The 27139-nt window shown below is 43.3% G+C and overlaps 1 protein-coding gene across 7 annotated transcripts in view; it reads right to left on the bottom strand.

Annotated features, from left to right (window-relative positions):
* Nucleotides 1-27139, bottom strand: part of triob (trio Rho guanine nucleotide exchange factor b) — a 102057-nt gene that overhangs the window by 9024 nt on the left and 65894 nt on the right. For 4 of the 7 annotated variants that reach the window (XM_047598041.1, XM_047598042.1, XM_047598044.1 and 1 more), the window contains 31 exons: nucleotides 26627-26746; nucleotides 25544-25642; nucleotides 25346-25438; nucleotides 25100-25249; nucleotides 24896-25010; nucleotides 24649-24764; nucleotides 23238-23360; nucleotides 22694-22888; nucleotides 22288-22403; nucleotides 21427-21493; nucleotides 21189-21298; nucleotides 20975-21044; nucleotides 20686-20775; nucleotides 20028-20120; nucleotides 19762-19873; nucleotides 19149-19339; nucleotides 18947-19048; nucleotides 16902-17041; nucleotides 16128-16227; nucleotides 13291-13543; nucleotides 4429-4982; nucleotides 2342-2437; nucleotides 1843-1991; nucleotides 1693-1759; nucleotides 1489-1592; nucleotides 1270-1339; nucleotides 1075-1164; nucleotides 872-964; nucleotides 707-757; nucleotides 510-587; nucleotides 95-286 (listed from right to left, as the gene is read on the bottom strand). In XM_047598041.1, the coding sequence (XP_047453997.1) occupies nucleotides 95-286; nucleotides 510-587; nucleotides 707-757; nucleotides 872-964; nucleotides 1075-1164; nucleotides 1270-1339; nucleotides 1489-1592; nucleotides 1693-1759; nucleotides 1843-1991; nucleotides 2342-2437; nucleotides 4429-4982; nucleotides 13291-13543; nucleotides 16128-16227; nucleotides 16902-17041; nucleotides 18947-19048; nucleotides 19149-19339; nucleotides 19762-19873; nucleotides 20028-20120; nucleotides 20686-20775; nucleotides 20975-21044; nucleotides 21189-21298; nucleotides 21427-21493; nucleotides 22288-22403; nucleotides 22694-22888; nucleotides 23238-23360; nucleotides 24649-24764; nucleotides 24896-25010; nucleotides 25100-25249; nucleotides 25346-25438; nucleotides 25544-25642; nucleotides 26627-26746 (3999 nt within the window). The remainder of the gene's footprint in view (nucleotides 1-94; nucleotides 287-509; nucleotides 588-706; nucleotides 758-871; nucleotides 965-1074; nucleotides 1165-1269; nucleotides 1340-1488; nucleotides 1593-1692; nucleotides 1760-1842; nucleotides 1992-2341; nucleotides 2438-4428; nucleotides 4983-13290; nucleotides 13544-16127; nucleotides 16228-16901; nucleotides 17042-18946; nucleotides 19049-19148; nucleotides 19340-19761; nucleotides 19874-20027; nucleotides 20121-20685; nucleotides 20776-20974; nucleotides 21045-21188; nucleotides 21299-21426; nucleotides 21494-22287; nucleotides 22404-22693; nucleotides 22889-23237; nucleotides 23361-24648; nucleotides 24765-24895; nucleotides 25011-25099; nucleotides 25250-25345; nucleotides 25439-25543; nucleotides 25643-26626; nucleotides 26747-27139) is intronic. The other 3 variants (XM_047598048.1, XM_047598045.1, XM_047598047.1) reach the window with 1 other exon arrangement.

The following is a 27139-nucleotide window of genomic DNA, read 5'->3' as shown; positions in this document are numbered from 1 at the left end:
GCGAGAGAGAGATGAAGGTTTCAAATTGATTTTGGAAACGCAAGACAGAGAACAACAGAGAACACGCGATCCGACTCTAGTGAGCTGCACTCACCTTTATGCTGTTCTTGAAGAGGTAACCGGGAGTGGAGAAGCCCTTCTTTTTGTCCAGAGGCTCGCTGAAGATGACTATCTGCTCAAACAGAAAGACTCTCCTCTCTTTCATCCTGGACAGGAGTCCCCCATCCTGGTCTGAAACCATGAAGGTGTCTTGAAGAAGCAATCTGCCCTGAGCCACAATTTTACCCTGAGGAAAGACAATCCGTATGAACACTGAAGGAGAGCGTGATTGTCTGAATTTTAATAAGCTGTTCAAGACGAAGACAAAGCAAAAGCAGGGTCTCACAAACCAGCTTCCCTCCTTCTATTGCCAAAAATGAGGCGACACTGCACCCTAGTGGCAGTTCAACTAAATTGACTTCAAATTTGTACTCCACAGACAGGCACACACTATAAAGTGCACGACTTACTTCGAAGCCTTGAAGGCGCCCAACATTCATCATGTCGTTGCAGCGCTTCGGTACCACACACATCACTTCTACGGCTTTCTACCGAAGAACAAGAGAGGAAATCAAACGCTAAGACAAAGTGATCGCTTGAGCGTGACAATGAATGCGGCTCAGATCATTGCAAGAGATTATTATTATTATATTATCATTTTAAGTACCTCCAGATCTGCTGTGTCAACTCCAGCCTTCTTAGAAACTTTGAGAAGATCCTGCGAAGGAGATAAAATGTAAATGACCGTCGTGACCAGCACTGTACGCGCGATCTGAAGAGTGCATTTAGTTTTGCAGGGATACAGTCTGCAAAGAAGCGAACAGGGATTTACCTTCAGTAGTAGCTGATACTTCATTATACGCTGGACAGGCTTTATGAGCAGGTCAGTGAGCTGCAATCTGTGCCCCAACCGCTGCTTAAGGTCCTGATGAAACAATGAAACTACATTTTATGCGTGGAATACTTACCGCATCGACAATAAGTTGTAGTGATTATGCTGCATGTAGAAAGTATAAGATGATTTAAGAACCTTACTTCAAAGTAAGTGTCAATATACTCTGACACGATGTGCTCAGACTTGGGCTTGTTCTGGCAGTACACGATATACATGTGCAGCCTCCGCTCCTGTGAACAAAACCAGACACGACGTTACTTTTCATTTTTCTCACAAGAAATGTGTCGGGTTAGACTTGGGTTAGATCAAATTCTGCAAATGTTTATAGCTCTTACCTGTTTGACAAATAAAGGTGCCAACCTCTCAGGGTCCTCCAAACACTTTTCAAGCTCTCCCAGGAAAAAACTGTGAACAGACAAAGTGGGAAACACGTGAGCTTAACCCACCACTTCGTTTTATTCCATTCCGCTGTGTGTGCCTTCAAGGTGCGGCCCATCATTTATTATTTTTTATATTCGTGGAGGGATTTTAACAGAAGGAGACTGCTGCCGTACTCTTTGTGCCAGTCATAGATCTGATGGATGTTTCCAAAGACGATCTTGTCCTTCCCTCTCATGTCATCCGGAACTCCTTCCTCTTTCATCCTGCTCATGTAGCCCTGTGGGATCAGATGTCCAAGGCTTTGTAAAACACACTGTAAACACTCATAAAGAACAGATTCTTGTCTTATTTTTTTTTTGTTTTGTTTTTTTTTTTACCTCCACCACTGATCCAAGGTCTCTGACATAGTCTCTTTCAGTCTCCACCAGCTCCAGGAGGATGTAACTGACAGACACAACGCAGAAAGTGTCACTTTTCACATGCTTTTGTTCATGAAAACGCTGACAAGACACAGGCTCATAACTCACTGTCGTCTCTTGAAGAATCCAGATTTGCGCTCGTCCAACTCATCAATGGGTGAGGAGGAGGAAAGGAGGGAGTTGTCAGAGGGGTTGAAAGAGGGAGAGCTGCTGTCGCCTTGCTCCACTGAGAGAGAACTGGGTCGGTCCTCGAGCGACTAAAGGTAGAGGAGGACAGAAGATTAAATACGGGTGAGACGGAGGGCGTTGATGGCAGAAGAATGAAGAGGTAGACGAAAGAAAAAGAACACTATCACGGAATAATAGGTTTCGTCTATTCGTCTTCATTAAAATGATGCCTGTATGTAGGCCAGCGAGCTTGGCTGCTGCCAGAGTGCACATTTGTTAGAACAGAGGACAGCTGGCATAGTTAGTCACAGTCCTGACAGTTGACTAGGAGGCCATGATGCCATTCTCTGTTATCAACGCCAGAAAAAAAGAAATGCGTGTTTGCTTGCTTGCTTTGCTTCCGTGTGTGAGTACGTGTGAATGTTGTTGAGGAACTCACCATCTTACTCTTCACCAGCTCTTCGATGGCACTGACCAGTTCAGCTGCGCTGGGCGTCTCTGAACTACTGGGACGAGCAGACAGACGAGATGCAGACTAAAAAAAAAAAAATTAAAAAAAAAAAAAGAGGGGAAAAATAAGAAGAAAATGAACGGTTAACGTGCGAAAACCTGTCGCATTTAAAACTAGGCGTGCTGCATGCGTGCAGGAGTTTTACATTGCACTACTGTGAATGTGATCAGGCTCACCATTGTTGTGTTTGGACCTCGAAATTCCACATGTCCAAATAAGGACTTGGTGCGTGTGATCCCTAATAAATGGGTTAATTGGGAGCCAAGTTGGAGCCAATCACAGGCTGGTCTTAGGGGAACACGGGGGTTGGTTATGAGGTGGGTACAGGTCAAGGGCGCACTCTGGGGTTAAGAGTGTTCGTCAAGCACACGCACCATGATAGGTCAAACAAGTGTTGCTTGATACTCCATTGGGCAGAAAGTTTGCCTCTGCAACAGTCTGAGGTAGTCAGTGGCAGGGAAAGGCTTAAAAGGATCCTCTGCATGTAACCGTTAGATCCCATAAACACAATGCTACTGAAACATGTGAATGGAGTATTCATGTCAGCAACGGCACAATAATCACATTCCAAGGGAATGACATTGTTAGTGAAAGAAAAACAAAATGACACGAAAATGTTAAATAAAGAATGACCCGTGGTGGAGACGATTAAGTGATTTTACATGGAGAGATGGGGAAACTGGGACAGAAGAGAGGCAGAACAAAAATCAACATAATGCTGAAGGAAGGAACATGCAACCATTAAGATAATAAGAGAAAGAAAAGAAAAGTTATTAGTGCCAAAATAAAAGTTAAGTTGTAAGATTTGAGTGCATGACAAGGAAGTTTCGAGTGTTTTTCTGGAGAACCAAATAAAAATCAGGTCGATTAAAGCTGAAGTGCTGAACTCGTCACCCCCTTGTGGCCGTGAGAGAGATTACACATACACTGCTGTATGACGCATGTCTGCAGTCTATGGTTCTTAAATGGTTCATTCAGCAAATGCAAATCTGTGTATGATCTTTAGTCATTTCTTTCTTGAACTTCAAGCCTCTTTTATATCTGGAAAAGAAACTTTTCTTTGACACTTCCATTTAGTTCCAACATGCTGCGGGCTAAGTCAGCTTTGGCAAAGCGAATTGTTTCTGGCACAGAATGTCGCCTCCGACGCTGCATTTGAAACTCTGTGCAGATAGATCAGCCCAGTAAGAATGGTGTGAATTCATTTGGCGTAGGCTTGGACGTGTTCATATTAGGACTGTTAATGGATATAAATATTTAATTGCAATTAATTGTGTGATTTCAATAGTAAATGCGCATTAACATAAATTAATTGCACTTTTAAAAAAAAATCCATTTTAAATGTACCTGGAGGGGATATTTTTCCAAGTTTGTATTCGTCTTATCGACAAATTTCAGCTCCCTGCTCAGTTCATACCTCATAGCTCACATTGACAGTAATTGCAGATAAGTGATGTTCAGAGATGTTCTTGTTGAGAGAGCCATCTGGCAGCACTTTGAAGCTGAACTCACCGTTTCAATGACCTGTGTCTCCCTGTTTGTATTCAGCTCTTTCTTCTTCTTTTGGAATATTTGGTTAATATCACATGTTTTAGCCTTGTGCAGATTATTCACTACGATCACACTTCATATTCTACTTGCCTTCCCCAGATTTACTGCTGCAACAAGTGCTTCCTGATTTCCTAAAATACAGACTTGGCTAGGGTCATATTAACACAATGTGGATGTGTGTTAAAAATGTATGGCATTAAAATATAGGACAACTATGCCATAGCTCACATTAATTGTCAGTACATGTTAAAATCCAGCACTCCAGCTTTAAACTTTGAATATCGTGGCTAAAATAACAAGCTGAATTTTTATTCAGATTTACTAATCCAAGTTTGGTTCAATAAGGATAAACTTGGGAGGGCTACACTTATCCATTACATAGCAAAACTATGTGAGGCCCAGTCTATTTTGTTATGGTTGTGTGCGTTGCGTTTATGATATTCAATGAGCTCTGTGCGACCCACCTTGTCATCCTGGGAGTCGGGCTGCAGCAGGCTGTGTTGCTGGATGGCCATAGGTGGAGGCAGCGGTACAGCATCAGCCCCCTCCTCTCCTTCCTCCTCGCCGCAGCTCTGCATGCCCGATGAGGAAGACTTGGACAGAGTCCCGCTGCTCAGCCCCTCGTTACGCATGCGCTGGTGGGAAAGAAGGGATGCAAGATTGGAGCTTGGAGACTGCTGTGCCTGTGTGTTCTGACAGGGTAGAAAGTATTTCACAGAATCTCGTCTTACTTCCTCCAGGGTCTCATCCTGGGGTGTGGCTGCGCTGTCGTCGGAGTCCTTCTGCGAGCCGGGTATTGTGTCCATGTTCTTCCTTGTGCCGTCGCGGTTCTTCTTGTGCTTGTGGGCGAGCTTCTTGACGTGACCATCAGCTTTGCCGGAGCTGAGCCTCCGCACGGGGCTCGTCAGCCACTTCCTTAAAGTGTTCCCTGGACGTTTGGGACCTGGCGAGCTGTGAGGACCCAGGGTGTGGCTGGAGCCTGGCTGCAGGGCGTCGTTACTGGATACAGACAAGGTGTCTAAATGTGAAAGGATAGAGGATAACAACATTAACAAAAGCATTCAGAAAGTAGACAGCATTATTATCCTAACTTAAATAAAACACACAATAGAAACCTGTTAGTAAGTAAGTCTTAAACCCTATTCGCATGGGATTAGTTCAACCTGAGGACGTCCTGTGATTCAGATATTGCCCCCAAAGTCTGTGTTTCATGTGGTAAATTCACACGGGATAAACAAACTATGCGTTTTACTCAAATTCACGTTCCGCTGTTGTGGCTCTGCTACTTTCCGTCTCACTCCACTGCGTGTCAGAGACGGGCTTAATTACTTTGCAAATTATAATGCATGATAAAAATATATTTTTTATACCATTTATCCCAGGGAATAGATTACCAACGACCTGGCGGTATTTAAATCAACTCCACCTTTGCAGATGAACACATTAACAGCTGATTTAATGATTTCATCCATCTAAGCGGGGGAATATTTCAGCAACATCTCGACTATGCGCTCAAACATCTTTCCAAACTTTGAATTATTGCACATCCTTCATAGTCCTTCATAAGGAGGAAAAAAAGATGCAAATCAAACAAAAGTCGCACTAGATTAGTATTATCTCTGTGTAATTTTTACTTTACAAATTAAGAACATGGACAATTCACACGGGATTAAGATCACAGGTGACCATGATTATAAGAAATTACCAGAGGTCCCCAGGTAAAACCAATACTGTGCGAATAGGGCTTTATATTGATTGGCATGTCTAGACAACCAATCCTTGTGATTAAAATGCGATGTTAAAGGTTTGCTTCTATTAGAAATTTGTGTCGACACAGAGGCTAAGATTAAATATTAACAAATCTAAATTCTCATTTCTGTCAATTAAAAGAAACACAAGAATTAGTTGCGTACACTTTATGCAATAGCTATGTCAACGATATGCAGGTTTGCACTGGGTCACAAAGATGAAGATTGGTGTGCATTTGTATGTACAGTACAGGGTTTATTGTGTTATGTGCAGTAGGCAGACTAGCCTCCTCCTCAAAGTGATGACGGCTCCTCTGGGAACCCGTAGGAGGAAAGCTCTCTTTCGACTGGAGGGATGCTCGAGGCTTTGTCTGAACACTTCAAAGATCCGTCCACCTGTCTCATTTGCTCCTTCTTCCCTTGCTTACTTTATAATTATTCCCTCTTTTTATTATTTTTTAACTGCTATGCTGCAGAATGAATGAACAAAACCTCTCGACTAGTCCAGAGATGATAATGATGAGGTTGTGTGTGCTGAACCACCGCGCAACACGACCCCGACTATTACACCGCCCAGCATTCCTCGGACAAAACCTTTCACCTCCTCTGTGAGACACACACAGTTCAACAAAAGGCAACAGTGATTTAAGAGGATCCCTAACTTGGCTGCTTATATAAGAGAGTAGGTTCGATGTGACCAAGAATTTCTGCAATGACAGAAGGACGAGGAGAGTATCCAAATACAACTAAACCCTTCAAAGTCTCTTTATATCCTCCTGCTTTCCATCACTTTAAATGGCTTCTCTTCGGTCAAGGAAATTCACAGTTGATAATGAAGAAGGATGTGTTTTTAAATTTTTTTGAGAAATATTCATTTTAGTCTCGACAGCAATCACACATTTCTTTATTTCACCACACTGCGCAGAAGCTCGACCCAAGATTCGGGCTCCATCGTCTCCATGATTTAGCCATTAAAGTGGTTTAAAAGACGCAGATGCTAGAGATTAAACCATGTGACTCGGGCTCTTATGAATGGCAGGTGTGGAAATTCTCCCCCCGTGCTGATTGGACACTTCTCACGCTGCCTGAAGAAATGCATCTGCAAGCGAACGTGCGTGTGAGCCATTCAGCCTCTGGAAGACTTATTTTTACTGCCCTCCGCTTATATGAAGCATGTGTTCTCACATCACATGCAAGCGGGGAAGAGAGCACGGCTCCATGAATAACATCTCCCACGTCGGGCACTGCAAAGGCTCCAAAACAATCCTCTTTGAGACTAGGTGATGAAATAAAAATTTCGTTATGTAATTATTTGAATTCATGAGAATTTGGGGATCTTCATCATCAATACCACCAATCCATCAATTCCACTCAAAGGATCTATTTAAAGATAACAGGAGCTGTGGACAATTTGGGAGTCTTGCTCAAGGACAGCTAGATGGAGCACAATACCTTTTGTTGGCTTAACTGTTCCCGTAAAACCTCACAGCTCTGAACAGATTTTAGGGAAGTAATTTTATATACCTTCCTCCGACATTACAGCTCAAGTACTAAATGAGAACCAGAGTCGCAACTGGTGGTTACGATAACGTCCAGGAATGTTTTAGTCAAGGTTGCGTTCATGGATCCTATTTAAGGCTCGAATTCTGATCACTCACATTACCTTTGCATTTTTAAGTCTTGTGTCATCATTAATCATGTCCGTGTACTCAGTGTCTATTACTTTTATTTGTTAATGTGTTAAATATCTTGAATAATTCATGTGAATATCGGTATGTTGGACACAATAGAAATCAAATAAATGATGTTGACTAAAGCAAACAGGTCTCTTTTTGTTTGTTTTCCCTTCTTACAATGTAGTAATTCTAGGTGGAAACGTGAAGCGAATGAACCAGGGAAGCACTCAGAAGTCAGGACTCCTCGTGTAGACCAAATGGGCCGTGCATTCTGCCAACATGCAGGGTCACAACCTAACATGTAGCTGCGCTGTTAGCAGGTACTTTGCGGCTATTACGTAAGAGGAGAAAGTTTATCAGATGTATATTTTCCGTCGGTTGTGCATCCGATGCGAAACAATCACTCGTATCCCTTTGAATGTCACTAAAATACGAGCCAATTCCAAAAAGCTGCTGTAACTGTGGTGCTTTTAGCCTAAAATATGTTTAAAAAAAAAAAAAAAAAGGTAATAAATCTATCACACTTGTTGGATACGGTCAACGGCTAAAATGTTCACACTTACTAGCGGTAAGCATTCAGTGTTACTCGGATTAGTCTGGAGAGGTTGCGCTAACAGGGGTGTAAACGGGTGAAACATGGGGTCAGCAGCCTTGACACATTCCTCTTCAGTGGAAAATAACTTTAGAGACACAAACACACACAGAGGGCTCGACCTTTGCCCTTCGCCCCGCAGGCCGTCTTTCATTGTGGAGACGACTAGTGAACAGCTGGCCAGGCTCTCACTCGAGGGGAACAAAAGCGGGGAACAAAAAAATTAGTTGGAAGCCTCTCACGCAATAGTTTGTTTCTATGTCAATGATTACATCTCAGAAATTAGCCACATTCGTAAAAGATGACACAAATGAACCGACATCTATGTTGATATCACCTTTAAATACTCTTCAGTCTTCTTCAATCTGCTGCACTAAGCATATGAAGACTAAATACTAATTCACACTACTCATCACGGAGGTTTTATTGGTTCTTAGGTGGATTATTCAGTTGATGTTGATGATGTTCTACCTGGATACAAAACCTCCCTAAGCATAAATTTCATTCAGTAAAGAATCAGATATTTTTTTTTCTTTTCATTTTTATAATTTTAATTTAAATGATAAATGTCATCTAGTGATCTTTACCATCATGATACGATTAAAAAAAAAGTTTTCCTAGCATTGAAAAAAAAAAAAATGCTTCAAAACGGTCGCTAATCTTTGTTGAAATTACTTTCCTGAGTCAATTAAATGGGCATGTCTGTTTCTTGAGACCATACAGTGCACTACTTGTATATGCTCATCTGGAACTACTGATATATATGCAAGTAGGGGAGTAAGTCAGTGCTTAACCTAAATGTAACTTCCTAATAATACCGTCCTGTCAGTTTAACTCTGTGGACAGATATCCCCGAGAACCACCAGATGTTCTGCTCTGCATATCCAAAGGTGCATTTATCTGCGAGCTCCTGACGCGGTATCACAATTCTGTCACCGCTCATTCACGCTGCTGCAAAGGATACGCCAGATTTACAACTTTCTGTGTGCGTCTGCGTCTCAGAATAGGAAGGAGGGGGTGGGGGGGCGTTGTACAACTGCTGTGATCCTGAAAGTCTGCGCAGCTCCACCGAAACATGCCTGGGATTCCAGAGGTGTCACCAGGGGAGCGTCTCTCGTGTGGTCTTATCTTCCCCGGGAGCAGTGATACAAACAAACATCAGTGGCTGTGGTTGGGGACGTGCTTTTAGGGGGCGGTGGCGTGGGGAAGCTCCGAGGGGGGGGTTTGGCTGTTAAAATGTGGACAATTCTAGAAAGCCACTTGCCAACAGTCATAGGAAGGGAGTGGTGATGGGTTGGGCGATATGTAGTGTAGTGCACAGAGCACTTGCTGTTGCGCGTTCAGGCAAAAGCAGTCTAATATTTTTAATGCTTGCAGGCAGTAAACCACTGAGAAAACATTAATCCGTAAAGGGGGAGCGTTGTCAAAGGCCCTCGTTTTCCAACTTTATTCAATTTTCTTTTCTCCCTGGGGAGTACAACAACATCCTCTGCCCATCTGTGCAGCAACAGTCTGACCGAGCGCACAGACAGGCGCACATGTGTAATCTCATCAGGGTGATTCCAAATATTTAATATCTCATCAAATAACGGCGCATTCACCAAATTACTTTCACCGCCATAATGCCACGGCATAATCCGCAGTTGATGAGAGAAAAAGCGCTGCACAAAACCTGCATAAAAATAGCTGAGGTAGAACCAACAAAGACAAGCTGTGCAAACCTACAGACAGAGCTGCAGCAACTTTTTAACCGCGCAAGCTTCATGAGCCAAAATATAGATCGTTATGTCACACTGTCGCCATCAGAAATGAGGTAAGATAGGTAAAACACTGAATTTTAAAGTAGACGAGATAGAGGCGCTGTCACTTATGTATTACACGTGTACGAGGCACGTACCCAGATCCAGCAGCCAGAACTTGCAGTTATTAGAGTGCTCCCCCTGCGCTGAATCCATTGAGCAAAACCTGTTTAAAGACACCAGGGACTCGATTCCACGGGCCATGTCGGTCAAATGTCAAGCTACTGCACTCCTGGCTGGAAATATTCCCCTCAGAGCATCTCCATAGGTGCGACAACTGACATTAGAATCCTGCCCAAAACCTAAAAAAAATGTTGAAACTGAAATGTTGAGAAAAATAAGTCGGCGGCAACTGTGTCGCTGAAATTCCAGGGAGCGAAAAATGCTAAGTCCAGTGCGTGGAAAAAGAAAAAGTCAAATGCAGCATTAGAGAGTAGGATGTTTTCTCTCTCTTTCTTTGTATCTCCTTCCCTTCTCTCCCTCTCTCCCTCCCTCCCTCCCGCCCTCGTGAGTGGGCTGCTGTGAGGATATTGGGCAAACCTCCACCGTGCCTCTCCTGTTCCAAAGGGGACGTCTGGAAACATGCAGCACATCTACCGTATTACCCTTTGTAAAAGCACCCACTCGGTTTGTGTGGGCGGGTGCATATTTTACAGGCGTTGGGATGCATACAAGTTGTGCTCGGAACAAATATAGATTTAGTTATGAAATCCAGTACAATCGAACGGCAAAGTGCTTCTCCGTGTTCAGTTGCTGCTCATAAATGCAATCACACATGCATTTTAGATTTTCCTCTAGCATTCTTAATCTTCTACACACATATATATGTATATGTATATATATATATATATATATATATATATATATATATATATATATTCACCACTTAAATTTGTATTCCAGGATCAGCGCGTCCTTCATGGTGCAGTCTAGAGCAACTATTCATGCTGGATGCACAAAGATCCCCCTGTTAAACTCCAAGTGTGTGTGTGTGTGTTTGTGTGCGTCTCCCTGGGCTCCAAACACACTCTCTCCTGTTAGGACAAGCTCACAGATGCACATAAACTGCACTTAGTCACTTCTCCTCACCAAGTCATTTTTTTATAAGATTTAGCGGGTGCTTTTGTGTTTATTGAAGTCTGATGAGGCACCCGAGAGTGAACCTGCGTGTTTGCTTAAAGGGGAAATTCCGGCCATGGAACTGAAAAGATCATCATCAGAGTGTAGATTAGAGGTGATCAAAGCCCGACTAAACAGAAGCGCGTGGGTCAGCGCAGGTTTCAGCTGCACGAGTGGACCCAGAAAATACACATGCGCCGATTTCAAACTATGCTGTAAATGTCAACTACTGTTATTTCATACCAAAACATCCTATAATCAGAAGAGAAAACCAGCTGTGGATATTTGCGGACTTCTGTATTTGAGCAGTCCTATTTTGCGCCAGACATTGTTCCCAACAGTCAATTATTCCTTGTAGTCGGACACAGCAAGACGCCCTAATCCCACTAAATGGTCATTCTTCCACAGTTTAGGACAAAGTGGCCTCCATGGTTGGTCAGTAAATATAAAAGCCTGACAAAATAGCACAGAACATTTCCTTGTCCACCTCCTCCTCAGCCACCGCCTCCTTTTTTTTTGACAAGAGCATCCCCTGCAGCGAGAGGCTCCTTTTCATCGCTCCATCCGGCCACGCAAAAACACCAACATACAAACTGGTTATGCGCAACTAAGCTTCCAAACAGACGTGAGAAACATTAAAGCTAGAGTTGAAAGTGTGAAATAAGTAGTTGGGGAGTCCTCCCCTTTCCTCCTGTGCTGTTCTAGGAGATCATTCAGCTAAAGCCAAAACAGTGAGTTCTTGTGTGCACAGTCCCAGCGTCCTGTAATTTTAAACACTAACGCAGTTCGTTCTCATAGTGGCTACAAAGAGGCCGCCAGCAAAATATTTGTACGCTATATCACCATAGAAACAGCACAGCTCTCACCCACTCTTCCCGTTTAAAAAGAGAAAGGTACAAGCGAAAACCTCCACTTCAGTCAAGACGCGGTGACCCAGCTCGTAACTCCGACCACGTGTCAAACTTAATCATTCATCTTCTGTTTCTCTTCAATTTTTAGATTTTGCTCCCTTTTTGTTTTCCCCTTGCAAACCTGCAACCACATTCAGCTAAATACACTCTACACGACCTATTTATTGGGTTGGGGTTAGGGCTTCAGGGCTCCTGTACTGACATAAGCGGAAATATCACTGTAGTAAACAACAACACATTGGTAGACGGCAGATTTCAATGCCTGATACTTCGTGGGCAGCCATCAAAAGCTGAAACTGAACAGTCCTTTAGGAGCATATGTTAGAGGATAAACTCATCCAGGAGCCGGTCACCACTGCAGATTCAACAACAGTTGTACACCTGTAATCAGTTAATTTGTTGACAGTAATGTTTTACTCTTGTATTTTTGGTATAAGTGGAAAACCTGATACAATAAGGCATGAATAAACAAATGTGGAGGAGTAAAAAGGGGCGGGATGGATTAATACTACGAACTAAGGCTATAATGCTTATCAATATTCAGACTTAGATAAGTGAAATTATGCTATCACTTCTGTGTTTGTTGTTGTTTTAATTATGTTGTAGGGTCCAAAAAAAGAATACTAAAATTGTAGGGCAATTTTGACCTCACCTGGACCCCACGAATTTGCTTTAGGATAAAGGTTACAACTCGGTTAGGACTAGGGTTAGGGTTAGGGCTAGGGCTAGGGATTGCATTATGTCAAAGGAAAGTCATTTCAGGGATACATGGTAATGTATGTATTTGGTTGGTTTGTATCTGTCTATGCTCAAGTAATCCGTCTATCTTGCCACAAAGTTAATTCTATGGGAACCACATTATTAACTCCTCATAATAAGGCCCTTTGGGTATGACAACAGACATGGTTTCTGACATCACATCCTCCAGACGGCACCTTCAATTACAACTACTTTTTCCTGTTTGTCACAGTAGGGGGGGCGTACTGTTGGGTATTAAAGAAAAAAAGGACTGTTTTTAACAGCGACATGATCTGTGGATGTTAACAGTGTGGAGAATTCAAAGGGAAATGAATTAAAGATAATTAAAAGACAGAGCTGTACTTCAAGTGGGCTTTCCACAGTTGCATAGCAACACTCGGAAATAAATGCATGTGCTTCCCCAAGCAGCTGTTTAATGAGGAGTAAAGGTTCTGCAGGTCACCGGTGCTGTTTGCAAACTGAATACATTCTATTAACTTTCCCTCATATTTCAAGTGTCATGAATGTTATAAACCGCTGTGAAGGTTGCAGACAATATTTGCACAACAAATTAACGTATTAAGTGTTTGGGTGCGTGATCAACGTGGGAAATTATATCTGCGAGAATGGCTTTATAAGTCCAAGGAATTACTCGAATCAAATTCAAAGAATAAAATGTGCAGATTTTAACCTCCTTAATTTGAGCATTTGAAAAGTGCTACAAATGTAAATCCTTGTCCTACCTTTGTGGTTGAAGAGACCCTCCATCTCCATGGAGGACCTGGAGTGAGCAATGCAAAGCATGGAGCAGGGTACGATGCCCTCCTGGGCCGGCGAACGGTCTGTGGTCCGGACCAGGCACCAGTCCGGCTTGTCGTGGAGCCGCTCCAGAACCTCCACAGTCTGGCCTCTGCGTACTGTCAGCTCTCCGTTGCTGCCGCCATTACTGGCCACAAAGTCATGGATCACCACGGTCAACTCACAGCCACCGGAAAGCTGGAAGGGAAACAATGAAAATCTGTGAACCCTTTTTTTCTTGGAGCCTCCACCCATGAGAATATGTGCAGTCATAATTAAGAGTTACTTATTATAGCTACTCGTCATACGAAGATTGAACTGATACAGCTCATAGGGCAATCCAGGGTTATATCTCTTCACTATACGCGCTGAATTTGAAAGACAGATATTTTATACAGTTTTGCCACAAATACCAACGAATGGGATACGGTCAGTAAAAACGGATTCCAAGAAGCATGAAATTCCAGTGTGATTTCCTCTCTTTCTACTTAAAGCAGAACATTTTTTTTTCCTAGCAGAAGAGGCCCTTAAGTGGCCGTGTAAACCAATGACTGGTGACTCATTCAAGATACAAACGAAACAAAACGTCATTGTGACGATCTGGCTCTGACCACCTGAATGTCTAGGAAAAGAAAGGCAGTAAAAGATAGAGGTGGACTGAGGTGACTCATTACTCATTTTTCAAAGCAATTATTCTGAAGGCTGCCTTTTGCTAGTGAGGCTTTTAGCTCCCATGTAAGTATACCCGAGTCTGCTTCAAGATTGTAATTGTAAAAACACAACAGCGCATACGTTTGTATTAAAAGTGGACAACAAACGTTAAGTATGCCATATATGTACCGTCAGAAACCTTTCTCAGTATATAATTTTATAGTTTACATCAAAGAATTTTGCACTACGGAACCATACATAATGATTTTTTTATACCTTTTAACAGCAGATGAAAGTTTCATTGATACAGTCATGTCAAAATATTAGTCATACACTAGCCCTGCAAAAAAAAAATCATTCACACATTTCTTGCATTAATTGCATCTGGAATTCATTCACTCGAGTTGCAAAGAATCAGGAGGCACTTTTTTCCTTTTTTCGCACAGCACAACACATCGCATCAATCGTCAAAGCAAAGCTGGATTTTTTTTTTGAAACATACCCTTTGGTAGTGTGGTAAAGCCAAGGAGCTGAGGAGCTGAGAAACGGGGTGTAAGCTCCTCTCCTCTAGTCTCGCCATCGTCTTCCACTCCCTCATCCCGAGAGAAGTTTCAAAATGCGATAAGACTCTATGGAGTAGTCTGATTTCTATCACAATCGACTAAAAGTGTCCTAAATCACACTGAGAAGATGCTCAACAGGTAAGCTGTCAGGAAAAAAATCATTCTATGGAGTATTTATTCTGATAAAACAGTCCCAGGTAATTCAATTTCTGATCCATTAAAGCATCCCAAAGCCAGAAGAAAAGTTGTGGCTCTCTGCTGTAACGGCCAAGAAGCACTCCTCTGTGGGTCCTTACAATCAGACTATTGAAACTCAAACGACTCCCTCTTGTCTTCCTCCTTCCCTGGAGCGCAGAAGTCAATCCATCCTTGCCTTTTAAACAACTGTTTCCACCGCTTACCTCCTTAACGTCCGTCTTACCGAGAGACAACGGGAAACGGGAGCGAAAAGGCTACCAGGTTACACTTTGATTCAAAATCCGGACAAAATCGATGGCTGCGAGGACTTAAAACTGTGCTCTCCTGTCTGTCTGGCATACAGACGAGCATCCTTTGCAAAGGGAGCGTGGGAGGCTGAAGCTGCTGACACACAAGTCGGCCAGTAAAAACGCACACACGGGAACACAAGCCCACCACTGTCACTGGCTCTTGAATGAACTGTCTCATAGCATCCTCACAGGGAGAGATACAGAGATCCATTCAATTTGCATGTGCTACTGTGTGCTCTGAATGTTCATGGATGCGAGCGCGGCCCTAAATTGAGGGAACAACGTTTGAGAGTTTTGTCCCGATTGGACAGATGCTCACGATAATAACTGCAATATATATATTCCATAAAACAACCAGGTTTTGTAGCACCGTGAGAGTTAAAAAAGCAGCTGCTCTCAACTCATTTGCTTATCTCCCTTATTAACGCACGAACCCATGAGGCTGAGCGGAGGGAAGTCCGATGCAAGTGTGAAAATAATGACCTCACATAAGAGTCTCATCCAGCTTATAATTAGCAGGACATAAAAGCATTGCAGGATATTTTTTTTTTTTTTTTTTTTTTTTTATCCGTGTATGCAGTGTGTGTTAGCTTTACAGTTGATCATACTGAGCGTAGGAGGATGAGCCTTCTGTGGTGCTACTGCCAGATATAACCACAGCCCCTGCGAAGCTAAGGTTCTCTCTCACATGCACGCTCATACGTGCACACACACACACACACACACACACACACACACACACACACACACACACACACACACACACACAAACAAACACACACATGCCGTTTTGAAGATCCGTCAGATGGACCGCTTCTTCCTCCTGACACAATTAAACACTCTCGCAGGAAGCAACTTCAGGAATGCCGCCTGCATCTGAGCGGTTTGCAGTTTTTGACAACCACAGATGACAGCGTTACATGAACGGCTACGCGCGAGGGGCTGAATTATGTGATGTGTGAAGGGTAATAAAATAATAGCAAAACTAAAAAAACAAAAAAAAAACAAATCATTTTTGTGTATCACTAACGCGCAGTCCGGAAGAGATTACGATTCCCCGAGGACCGACTGTGTTTCTACCTTATCGCTGTCCAGTGTGTTCTGGGAGGTACGTGAGGCGATAGAGATGGTATCGGGTTGACTGCTGGCGTCTCCCTGGCTGTCCAGCTCCTCTCCGTCCCTGCAGGCAGAAATGATCATTACAGTTGCTTCATTATTGGTATGACAAAAAAACTTCACACAGTATTTATTTATTTATTTATAGTGCAGTGAAGAACCGGCATCAGAATGATTGACTTTTTAATTTTTGTTTCTGGTGTTATTTGTTCACACTTTCATGCTGTGGTAACAAATATAATTTTTGCAATTTTTTCCCCCCTCAATTAATTCAGCCCCTACTCTCAACATCTCTGAAGAATCAATTCAATTATGCTAATTTATGAAATCATAAAAATAAAAAAATAAAGCATTTTCACCTTGATATACTACCTACTCTGACAAGTGAACTGAACTACAGCCTAAAAAAATATTTCATTTCAAATAAATTAAAGATACAGATTAGGATACTCAATGTAGCTGTAAGAAATACAGCTGTAATAAAATACTTAACAAAAAAAAATATAGTGTTGTAAGACTCAGGTTGCAAATGACCAACACAACATTCACTCAGTGACAAATATAACATGACATCAAATACCAGATTTTATTTGCCCAATATCTGTCTATGTGCTGTTGGTTAATCCGGGCACCCTTGGTATATTAGTCATGATTACTGACATGTCAACATTCCTTCATTATTGGATTTGTGCTTCTTTAAAACAGTTAAAGAGAGCAGAATACTGTAACTCAGCTTACCGTCTGCCTTTATGTTTCGTCGTGGTGGCTTTAGGGATGTGGATGGGCTCCTTCAGAGCTCCGCGTAGGTGGACCGTTCGCTCCTGGATGACCTCCCGAATGTGTTTGATCCAGTCCTGCTTGTTCTCAATGCTTGACGCCTGGAACACAGAACAGATAAATTTAAAAAGTTCGGTCACGTACAGAAGTTATGCGGTCAGTGAAGCCAAGCTGCCCTCTTTTTATTTTCGTATTCCAGACAGGTACGTAACATTAAGGTTGTCAGGAAAGAAAAATAACAGCGGCCGCCTTGTCCGCTTGGCTGGAATGAAAGAGCCGGTGACCTCATGCTCAGCGCACAGGTCTTATTTAGCAATTATTGTGCTGCCTGATCCCACATGAGCGCCTGACACGGGCAATCTTGCTCTTGACTCACATGTCTGCATTGAGACACAACATGAAACGATGAGAACAATGTGCCCTAACCTTTACACACACACACACACAAACACAGAGCAGCTATGGATGTGTATTTATTTACGTCACCGAGCCAACGCGTAGACAGATATGCATGCGGCTTGTGACTACCCGTCTTCTGCGTCTTCTGTCCTTTTTCACTTAGCAACCAGCATCAAGGCTGCCGTGGAGCTCGTTATGTAAGATGCCGTTAAAGATGGCCATTATAAATTATGTAATAAGACAGCTGTACGGCACACATGCCCAAAACCGTAACACATACACCGGGATTCTTTCTCTCCGTCGGTCTCAAAAACAAACACATATCCACACACATATCCACACACACACACCATGCATAAAACATTGCTTCTGACTCACTGCGCGAGAACTACACCAAGATGCTGTTGAGATTGGACTGTGACCTATCAGCCGCTATGCTAATGTTTCTGTGTGATGAGTGAATAAGTAGCAGAAAGTAACACTCCACCCCCCTACAGGGACAGAACTTTCTTGGCTGAACAAAGGGAGTTATGTAGGATTTAGCGGGGGTGGACTTCAGACATGGAGTGACTCTTCTCTCCATGTATGCACCTTGACCACTCCTGTAGAAGAGGAGCCACATGGGGGCTATTTTACATTTAGCATTGTTTAGTGAGCGGAACTGCGGCGAAGCTACTTTGGTTCTCAGCCCTAACTCCATGATTTAAATCACAGGTCTTTAACAGGTACCGTGTGGAGGTCTCAAAATCTTTGGTTGATTAGACATTTTTATGTATTTTTTAAAATGTCCCCCACAGTCTTCCCCCGCAAAATTTAAGTGTCTTTAAACACACATTAACATGAATTTTTAGTAAAGGGATAAACGGAGGCAGAAGACGTTATCTTTCAGTCAGCACTTCACTCATTCAGCGATACAGGAGCTGCCTCAACAGCATACTGTTTCACACAGAGCTCCACACCCGCCAATCTAATGGTCCACAAAGTAGGCCCCGCCCCTATCGCTGCTGAGCCAATCACGAGGTCCCATATTACTCTGACCATATATTCAGTCCACAGAGGAAATCCCAGATGCATGCTGCAATGTTAGCAGAAGAGAAGCTAACAGTGAAGCTCACTCCCATCAGCCAACAACTGAGGCCAAAATGGATCGCTTTGTCTCTAGGACAAAAAGGTGCACAGACACGGGAGTCATACCCTCCAGCTCAAAAATCCCCTTTGATTGGTCCGATGGCGAAGGACCACCTGCCGCTGCAGCTGATAAGCCGGGTAAGCGATAACAAGACAAGACTAAAAAATACCAAATAAGTTTGGATTCGCTTTTAAGTGTGTTTGTTTATGGCAGTTGCACGGCCACCCTGCTGTTGAACATGTTTGAAATAAAAAACTGAACCTTTGAACTGGTGTATTATCATACACATATAGTGGGCAGGTGGTCCCTACTTAATCTCTCCATCATTTCGGGGGTCCTTGGTCTGAAAAACGGTGAAGACCCCTGATTTAAATCATGTACGAGCATAAAACAATTAACACAAAATAAAAGATGAGCACTAAATATGAATGTGAAGGTAATGATCGCTGCCCTGTCATCTCTGCTATAAAAATCTTACCTTGAGAACAATCTTGTTGTCTGAGGTCGGGGTCCTTCCCACCCAGAGGGCAAACTTACAAGGATCTCCCTCCACGTGTTCGGTCACTCCAAGTTCTGACGTCTGACGGTAGAGAAACATTTAGATGACACGTGGCTTGCCAAAAATAAATAATGAAGGTTTTTTTTAGGAATACGGTCAGATAAAACAGTCCATTTCTTACAAAGAGCTTGCTCTTGTAGAGGTACTTGCTGCGCCCGTTGGAGTCTTTCACCTCTTTACTGAACACCAGGGACATCTCGAAGAGGAAGAGGTGGCGGTCACGGCCTTTCCTAATCAGGGTCTTGGGATCCCACACCTGGAAGGACTCTTGGAGTATCAGCTCACCCTGGGAGTCAATGTTCCCATCGAACCCTGATGTCAAAACGAGAGAGTGGAGGAAAAGGACAACTTCAGCTGTTAAAATATGTTTGTGGGTGGCAAACAAGTCAAGTGAAGGGTGTTATTTCTGTCACAGAGATGAGTAATTTGTGCTCAATAACTACTGAAAGTGAGGGACATCTTTTCATTTTATAAAAAGAAAGTTTCATCATTGGCAAAATCAGATTAGATCTGCGAGCAGGCGAGTATCTAAAAATATATATAGTTTGGATTCTGAATAGCAGAATAGCAGTGTGCACTTGTACATCTTTTTTGAGGACATGAGGATATTTGTGCAAAGTAAGGACATTCTGGCCTGTTCTCACTTCTTTACAAGGCTGTTTACGTCAATGAATGTCCTCACTAAGACAGCTGTACAAATGTGCACGTGTGCATGTGTGTGCACGAATACCCACCGTCCAGCATGGAGAGGTGCATGGCATCATTGGCCCTCTTGGGAACACTGAGCATAACTTCAAGACCATCCTTGATCTCACCCTTTCCTTCCTCACAGCAAGTCAACAACTCCTACAACAGAGGCGCACTAAACATGTAACAAACAACTTAACGATTTCAATAAAAGATTTAAGTTCCTGCGCTCTGCCTTGCGCGTGCAGACCAAAGTGAACAGGCTCAGGTCAAGTGTTTCTTCTTTCAGATTCACTAAAAGCGCTCGTTGTACCTTGAGAAGCAGCTGGTATTTTGTGATTCTCTGGACCGGCTTGATCAGGTAGGAGGAGATGGAGTTGGCAAGGCGATGCCTTTGTTGGATTTCCTGTGAAGTGAAAAAGAGACAGAGACGTGTCTTACATAAGCCAGTCTTCATTATTGTAACCCATAAACTCTACAAAGACACAACGGGTGTTAAACAAATACATATTTTAAAGAGAGAGAATATCAAATATCTACAGAAGTGCATTGCTTTGATGGTATTTTTTGTTATGCAACAACATGAATGAATATTAGTGAAGTTATTGAACATTTCTCTAGCTGCTTTTCTCCGTGTTGGGTGTTGGGATAGAGACCAGACTGATGTTGTTTGCCGGCTCGTTTTCATAAAAACTGGTTTGCAGCTCATTGCACACGTAACCACGAGAGGAAACAATTATCGCCTGCGTCTTAACATCATTAACATTCGTTAGCGAGTTATTGACCCCAGAAGTGCGAAGTAAAAGGAAGTTATGTCACACTATAACACGTATCGGATCTGCTTTTCTTTTTCTGGCGTGGCAGCAATGCGCTTCAGCACATATCAAACGAAAATGTTGAAAAGAAAACCACTCATCCTACCTCAACTCTTACATCACAAGTCACAAAAATAGACATTAAGCACTTCTTACATCAAAGTAGGGTCCGGCGTGTTCCAGGATGAGCTGAGTTGAGTCTGGCTTGTTCTTGCAGTAGTTCACGTACATCTGGAACTTATCAGCCTAAGGAGACATTAGTATTTTAGTATTAGTATTTTACTAATGAAGTATCAAGAGAATGGATGCTAAACAACAATATTAGGAAACATATGCAACATTTGATGGGCCTACTGAGTCGTTTACATACAATAAAGACATAATCACATAGAAATAAAGTGTTGATGAAATGTAAAAGTCATTATATATAAAGCATGTATCTCACCCAGGTTACAAAACAATGGCCAACATCTTCTGGAAGCTGCTCATACTTCTCCAACTCCTTCAAGAAGATACTGTACAGATGGGGAAGGATTTAGAGGAACAACATTTGCACAGTCACTGCTGCTCACACAAAGATTTCTGCTTGGAAATGTATAACTTTCAACTTAATTATCTGATGTGGATGGTAAGAACACAGGACGGTGCAGATCACTGACTTGTGATGAAACTCGTAAAGGTCCTGCATGTTCCCAAAGATGATGTGCTCCTTGTTGACGATGCCGGGAGGAATCTCCTCCACGCCGCTGGTCATCTCCCACAGGTAGGTCTGCACAGACACGGCACAATTAATTAAATAACTAGAGAAATAACTGCCTGAAGAAGAAAAAACATCATATTTCAAGGTTGAAAGAAGAAGAAATTGTGCATTTTTTCTACGTCTTCTACAGAACTTACATCCATACACTCTCGCAGATCTCTGACATAGGCTTTCTCTGTTTGAATCAGCTCAGCCATTATAAATCTGAAAGAAAGTGCACAATGAGACGTGTTAGGGGGAAACAGCTGACCAAATACACGTTAAAATCTGTGTTAGATGTCTACAGGTGATGAGAATAAATCCTCAGAGGCAACTAAAAGCTAGTATCTTCAAAGATTTTACTCACTTTACAGGTTCTACTTCTTTTTTTTTTTTTTTTGCAGCTACAGTGATGCGTGTCAAGTTCATTTATTAATATTAACACACGAGATATTAAGTCGACATTGAAATATAGAACCCGTGGCTTTCACATTTTGACCTGCAGTCACAAAAGGCCTGTCGTTACAATAGGCGCTACCATTTTAGAGATCAGTGTATCACTATGAATTGGTCCCAAGCAGCAAGTCCTCGAGGCGCAGAGGTGAGATAAATACAGCGCTGCTGCTGTGGGGTGGACGCATTACAACTCCCTCATGGCTCATTTACAGTAAGGGGTGTGAGAGTATTATGTACTGTAATTTACAGGCTGCTCATGACTCCCCTTCTGTATGGACTTCCTTCATAAACCATTTACACTGATATTCTACACAGCATCACAAATGTTCTTTTTCACGTTGGACGCCCTTAAAGTAAATTACAACTCCTCTGCTCCATCACCATTTGTTCATATATGCTGGACTGGATTTGAAGATTTCTAGTCACTATGATGCGCTCATGTTCTCTGGCACATTTGACATTAAACTCTAACAACACGGAATGAAAGCTGTAAATCCGACTGAGAAGCAACAAGTCTCCATACGTTCGCTGGACGTGACCAAACTACTCATTGCAACTCTTACTCTTTCCTCCGTGCCGACTTCCTCTTTTCCTCATTGAGCTCGTGTGCGGCGTCCCTCAGTTTGACCTCTGACCCCGGAGCACTGGCCGGGATGATGTCCAGTTGCAGCTCTTTGCTCTGAAAACACATTGGACGGTCACTCAGCAGTCAACACACCAGTGTGGGGCGCATTCGCCTCCTCTTAGCAGAAAGACTTTAAGCTGGAACAAGCACCGACAGAAGGTGTCCAATATTTCCCTAGCGGACTGGTGCACACAGTCCAAAAAAATGTAAAGAAATCAAGGTTGTATGGTCATTTAAGGTTGTAATGATTACAAAAAAACAAAAAAAAGAGAAAAGCTTGAGGACAAAAGTTATCTCCGAAAACACGTTTAAAAGTGGCAAACATTATTAGCGCGAGCACTCACAGCCTTGTTCGAGTCGGACGAGATGCCGAGAGCCGTTTCCAGGCAGGTTCGGTATTTGTCCATACGGAGAGAGAAGTCCCTGTAGCGCTTGTCCACAGAGGACACCCATTTCTTTATCTCTAGCGCATGGGCGTGGCCCTTGTCACAAAACCCATCCGCCAGCTGGATCAACAGCTTTACCCGCTCTTTGGTTTGCTGTCAATGGGAGAGACATTTAGGTAGGGAGGGGACGGGCAGAGAGGGAGAGACGGACAGAGGGAGGCGGAGCCGGCGTAGAGGAAAAGGTAGACAAGAGAGATAGAGGGAGTTAGGAGCCAGCGTGTTGCTTGATGGACACAATAGCGTGTTCCCTAACACAATGACAGTGACACAGCAAAGAGGGACCAGGACAATACGCCGCCCTGGGAATGGGCCTCACGGCAGAGTGGAGGACTGTTCAAACACACACACAACACATCAGGCAGCGCAACAAACCGGAAAATACACACCTATCCTTCCACGTTTGTTTTAAATTTTTTATAGGTGAATAAACACACGCTCATACCTTCGCTGTGATCTGGAAGTCTTCGTGCTCTTTCAGTAGCTCCTGTGTGTGATGGATGCTGGAGCCGGTGGATGTGTGTGTGGATAGGTAAAACTCCCCAGTGTCATGGATCCACTCCAGGGCCTGAGGAAACAACCAATCGCGAGTGAGTACACAGACACTGCAGGGACTTTGGTCACACAATGGGACGCGGCCCCTGTTAAAATATCCAAATCGGAAGCTTGAAAGTCTCAGAGCGGCGACGAAATTAAGGGGACAGTGAACACAATCGAAGCCGTGCATCCGCTCCGATCGCATGAGACATTTCTTTGACTTTCAGCTCAGACAAGAATTTAATCTAAGCATGTAGGAGTTCGGGAAAGCTGAAATCCATGGTTTTTACAAACACCTGTATGTCACTGGAATTATGTTTTCCCTGTTTGCAATGGAGAAGCAACCACTTTCACGGCATTCACTTTCAAAATGCCCTTCTTATTTTCTCCTCTTTTTATGGTTTTCGTAATTCAAACCAGAGCCTGCGGGTGACACCTCCCTGACCAGCAAGTGGCAGAACTGGTCCAGTCAAACTGTGCGACCAAAAAACATTCAGGCCCCAGGGATAAAACCTGGATAGCCCTAGAATAGCCGTGTCCTAGAAACGTGTATGATGTCATTTGATTTTATTGGCTAAGCCAACTGCTCCGTGCATGCGCCGTGACATCCAATCACCACTAGAGGGAGCCAAGTGTCCTGTGATAAACAGCTAGAGGTACCCTGGACCTCAGATTTATGTGCTTTAGTGCCACAGATTCTAACTCGCTTTGGCTTTTTGACTTTCCACAGTTTCCCGCAGTCAAAGTCGTGTTTAAATAAAACACTCCGGATGTCGGCTCGGTTTGAGGAGCCTGTAAACACATTCGACTCGAACCCTCCTCGTGGATCCGTGAATTTTTGAACGATAACTGAGCCAAGACTTGTTCGACTGCGAAAAGCACGGAGTGTCCTCCTGACTTGAAACATAGAAAAGCTTTCTAATCAAAACCTCAGAGTTTGACATGTTCAGTAGCGCCTGAAGGGGGGGGAAATGAATGGTTGGAGAAATATTTCTGGAAATGCTTTGTACTGAACGTGGTCGTTAAATTTACTGAGCCACATAATGATAGCCGTGTTTAAATGTCATTTTTTTTTTTTGCAAACGTCTGCCCGGTTACATCACTTCCAGTACTTCTTGAAATGTATCATTAGAAAGAAGCAGTGGCTGCGTGTTTTATTAAAAAGAGAGAGAAAACAAGATGGAAGTTGCAGCTGTAAGTCATTGTGCTGATGCACTTAGACTCGAAACAAAAGGCAAACATTTATCAGAGTGGAGACTTGGTTTTACTAAATTAACCCCAACACACACACATCAATGTACAGGCACACAAGCACACACCTGTTTGGCACTGCGTTCAAACACCACATACTGCTGGCACTGGTCCAGCCTGCGCTTCCGCATGGTCCAGAAGTGGAGCACTCTGTTCTCTCTCTGCAGCAGCTCATTCAAGATATCTGATGAAACAAAAACAAAAGCGCTTTGTTTAATCAGGATGCTTTTTTTCACTCTACTGTACAGTTCAACAACTTTTTAACAACCCTTTGTAACCATGAAGTGAGGTTACCACACGGAGCCGTTTACTTACTCTTAACCTGAGTCTCCGGAGCTTTGACGTGGGACAACATGCCGGGCATGTTGACGCTGTTTCTGTGCAGGTACTTCAAGAAAACATCAGCATTACGTCTGGCTAATGTGCAAGCCTGAAAGTGCGCAGAAAGAAGACAACAAAGTTAAAGACTGATGCAACGCCTGAAAAATGGCTTTTAATCCAAAATCGCTTCTATGTCACCTTGAGGAAGGCTTCCTTCTGCTCCAGATGTTTGCTGATCATGGGAGTGACGTGGTCCGACTCGCTGTTCGGGCCCAGTTTATCAGCTCCGCCGCACCAGTCTTCTTCTCTCTTGTACTCCTGCTCAAGGCTTTCTAACACACTGCACACCTGAGACACAGACGGCACAGTGTACAGTTTACCAAACAGTTATTACCCCGCCGCGCCGTCCCCGTCTTTCTGTTCAAACCAAGGCCTTCGCAATACCTGTTCAGACGTCTTGTAGAAGGCCACCGAAGCATTAACCAGCTTAAGCCTGTCCTCCATCTTCAGCATCAGCTGCTGCCAGTGGTCTGCCACCTTCAAACCATAGAACAACAACAGAAATCAGTTTGACACTCACAGCCTTAAAAAGTAGAAATATTATTTTCTTGGTTACCCTTAGAGACAATAACTCAACGGTACCTTTTCTGCGCAGTCTCTGATCATATCCATGTCATAATGGTTGGCCTGGAGTAGGGCCTCTGCCTTCTGCTGTACCTGCAGCGCACTCTGATGTGTTTTCTGTACGGTGAATGAGGAGGAGATTAAAAAAACAATTTTAAAAAGCATATGAAATCTGTATATCACAGTGACTGCTTTGAAAATCCAGCCTCAGCTTCCTTTTGACACTGCCGGGCAGTTTGGCAGAGCTTTCAGGAGTGGGGAGCAACAGAGCAAAGGCTAAAAACAAATGAAAGCAGTGTCTGATTATAGCTGCGTCATAAAGATTGCCCTACAGAGAGCGTTCTCCAGAGGAAATGAGATTTGGGGGAAAAGGAAAAGACAATATCAGGCGGTGATTTTTCAGGAGTTTGCTCCCTGTTGGACTCGGAGCACGAAAGGGAGGAGAAATGGAGGATTTCCTCCCACCTTAGTGTGGCATAACCTGCCGTGTACGGTCAAGGTGGACATTCCAGCATTTATTCTTTTCAACCGCCGGGGACCGTAGTCACGCCACGTGTGTCAAAATGCACGCAAGCAGCAACCACAGGCAGAAATGTCTTTCGTCTGACTGCGAATCCGCGTATGACGTGAGCTGTGCAGAAGTAGGTCAGGCGGAGGCCCGCATTAAAACGAGCTAGTCTCGATAAGAGTTCAAAGAAATGCACCCCCGCCCTCCCCCCCATTCCTTCCCCCTTTGCATAATCAGAGGTAAAGAGAAGAAGGAAATGAAGAAGAAAGGTAAGCAGGGAGAGGTAGAGATATTAGTTATTCATAATTCCATTTCATGTGTGACTTATGGTGGGACTCGGAGCACATATGAATTTGAAAGGAGTTTTGGAAAGGCAATAAAAAAAAAAGGGGCGGGGGGAAATGAAGCAACAGGGAACCAGAAATGAGGGAAAAGGGGAGCGAAGTGTATAACTTCAATAGAAGAATCAAGAAATGAAAGAGAAGGAGGAAAAAGAAGGAAATATGCAACTGAAAGTACTGAACGTGTGGATAAGGATTACTGGATTCCTCTGGTATAGAAAGAAATATGACTTTATTTATTTATTTATTTACCTCTATTGCATGTTGAAATTGTTCGTGCTCCTTTTGCAGCTGTTCGGCCTCTTGTAATGAACTGGCTGTGATGAGACCGGCGTTCAGCATCGACTCGCCATTACGGATCCAACCCAGCACCTACAACACAAACAAGTTTTTATTACTTTATTATTAGATTTAGGTGTCACCCAAAGGTTACATAGAGGTACAAGATGATAATTTGTGCAAACTAATCCCCAAATTTCTTACTCTTCTTGCCCTTCTGTTTGCTTTCCTTCTCCTTTATCACTTTGCCACTTAATAGCCACCTCCTGTCATATATTTCCTTTTCGCCCCTCTGACTGTGACGCCCTTGCATCCTCGCCGTTCCCATCTTCAGTCCCGCCTCCTTAACTTTGCCCTTTCCTCCCGTCTGCACCTGATGTCCTCATCTAACTCCCTCCCCGCCTCGCAGACAGATGCACACAAAATCCCATTTGCTCATACATTTCGCTGGCCTACTTCTAGCCAAAGGGTAGCCTCTCGAAGCGC

The sequence above is a fragment of the Mugil cephalus genome, chromosome 11, assembly GCF_022458985.1.
Source record: "Mugil cephalus isolate CIBA_MC_2020 chromosome 11, CIBA_Mcephalus_1.1, whole genome shotgun sequence".
In the NCBI taxonomy this organism is placed as follows: domain Eukaryota; kingdom Metazoa; phylum Chordata; class Actinopteri; order Mugiliformes; family Mugilidae; genus Mugil; species Mugil cephalus.
The sequence above is the reverse complement of the archived record's forward strand: the minus strand, read 5'-3'. Positions and strand labels throughout refer to the sequence as shown.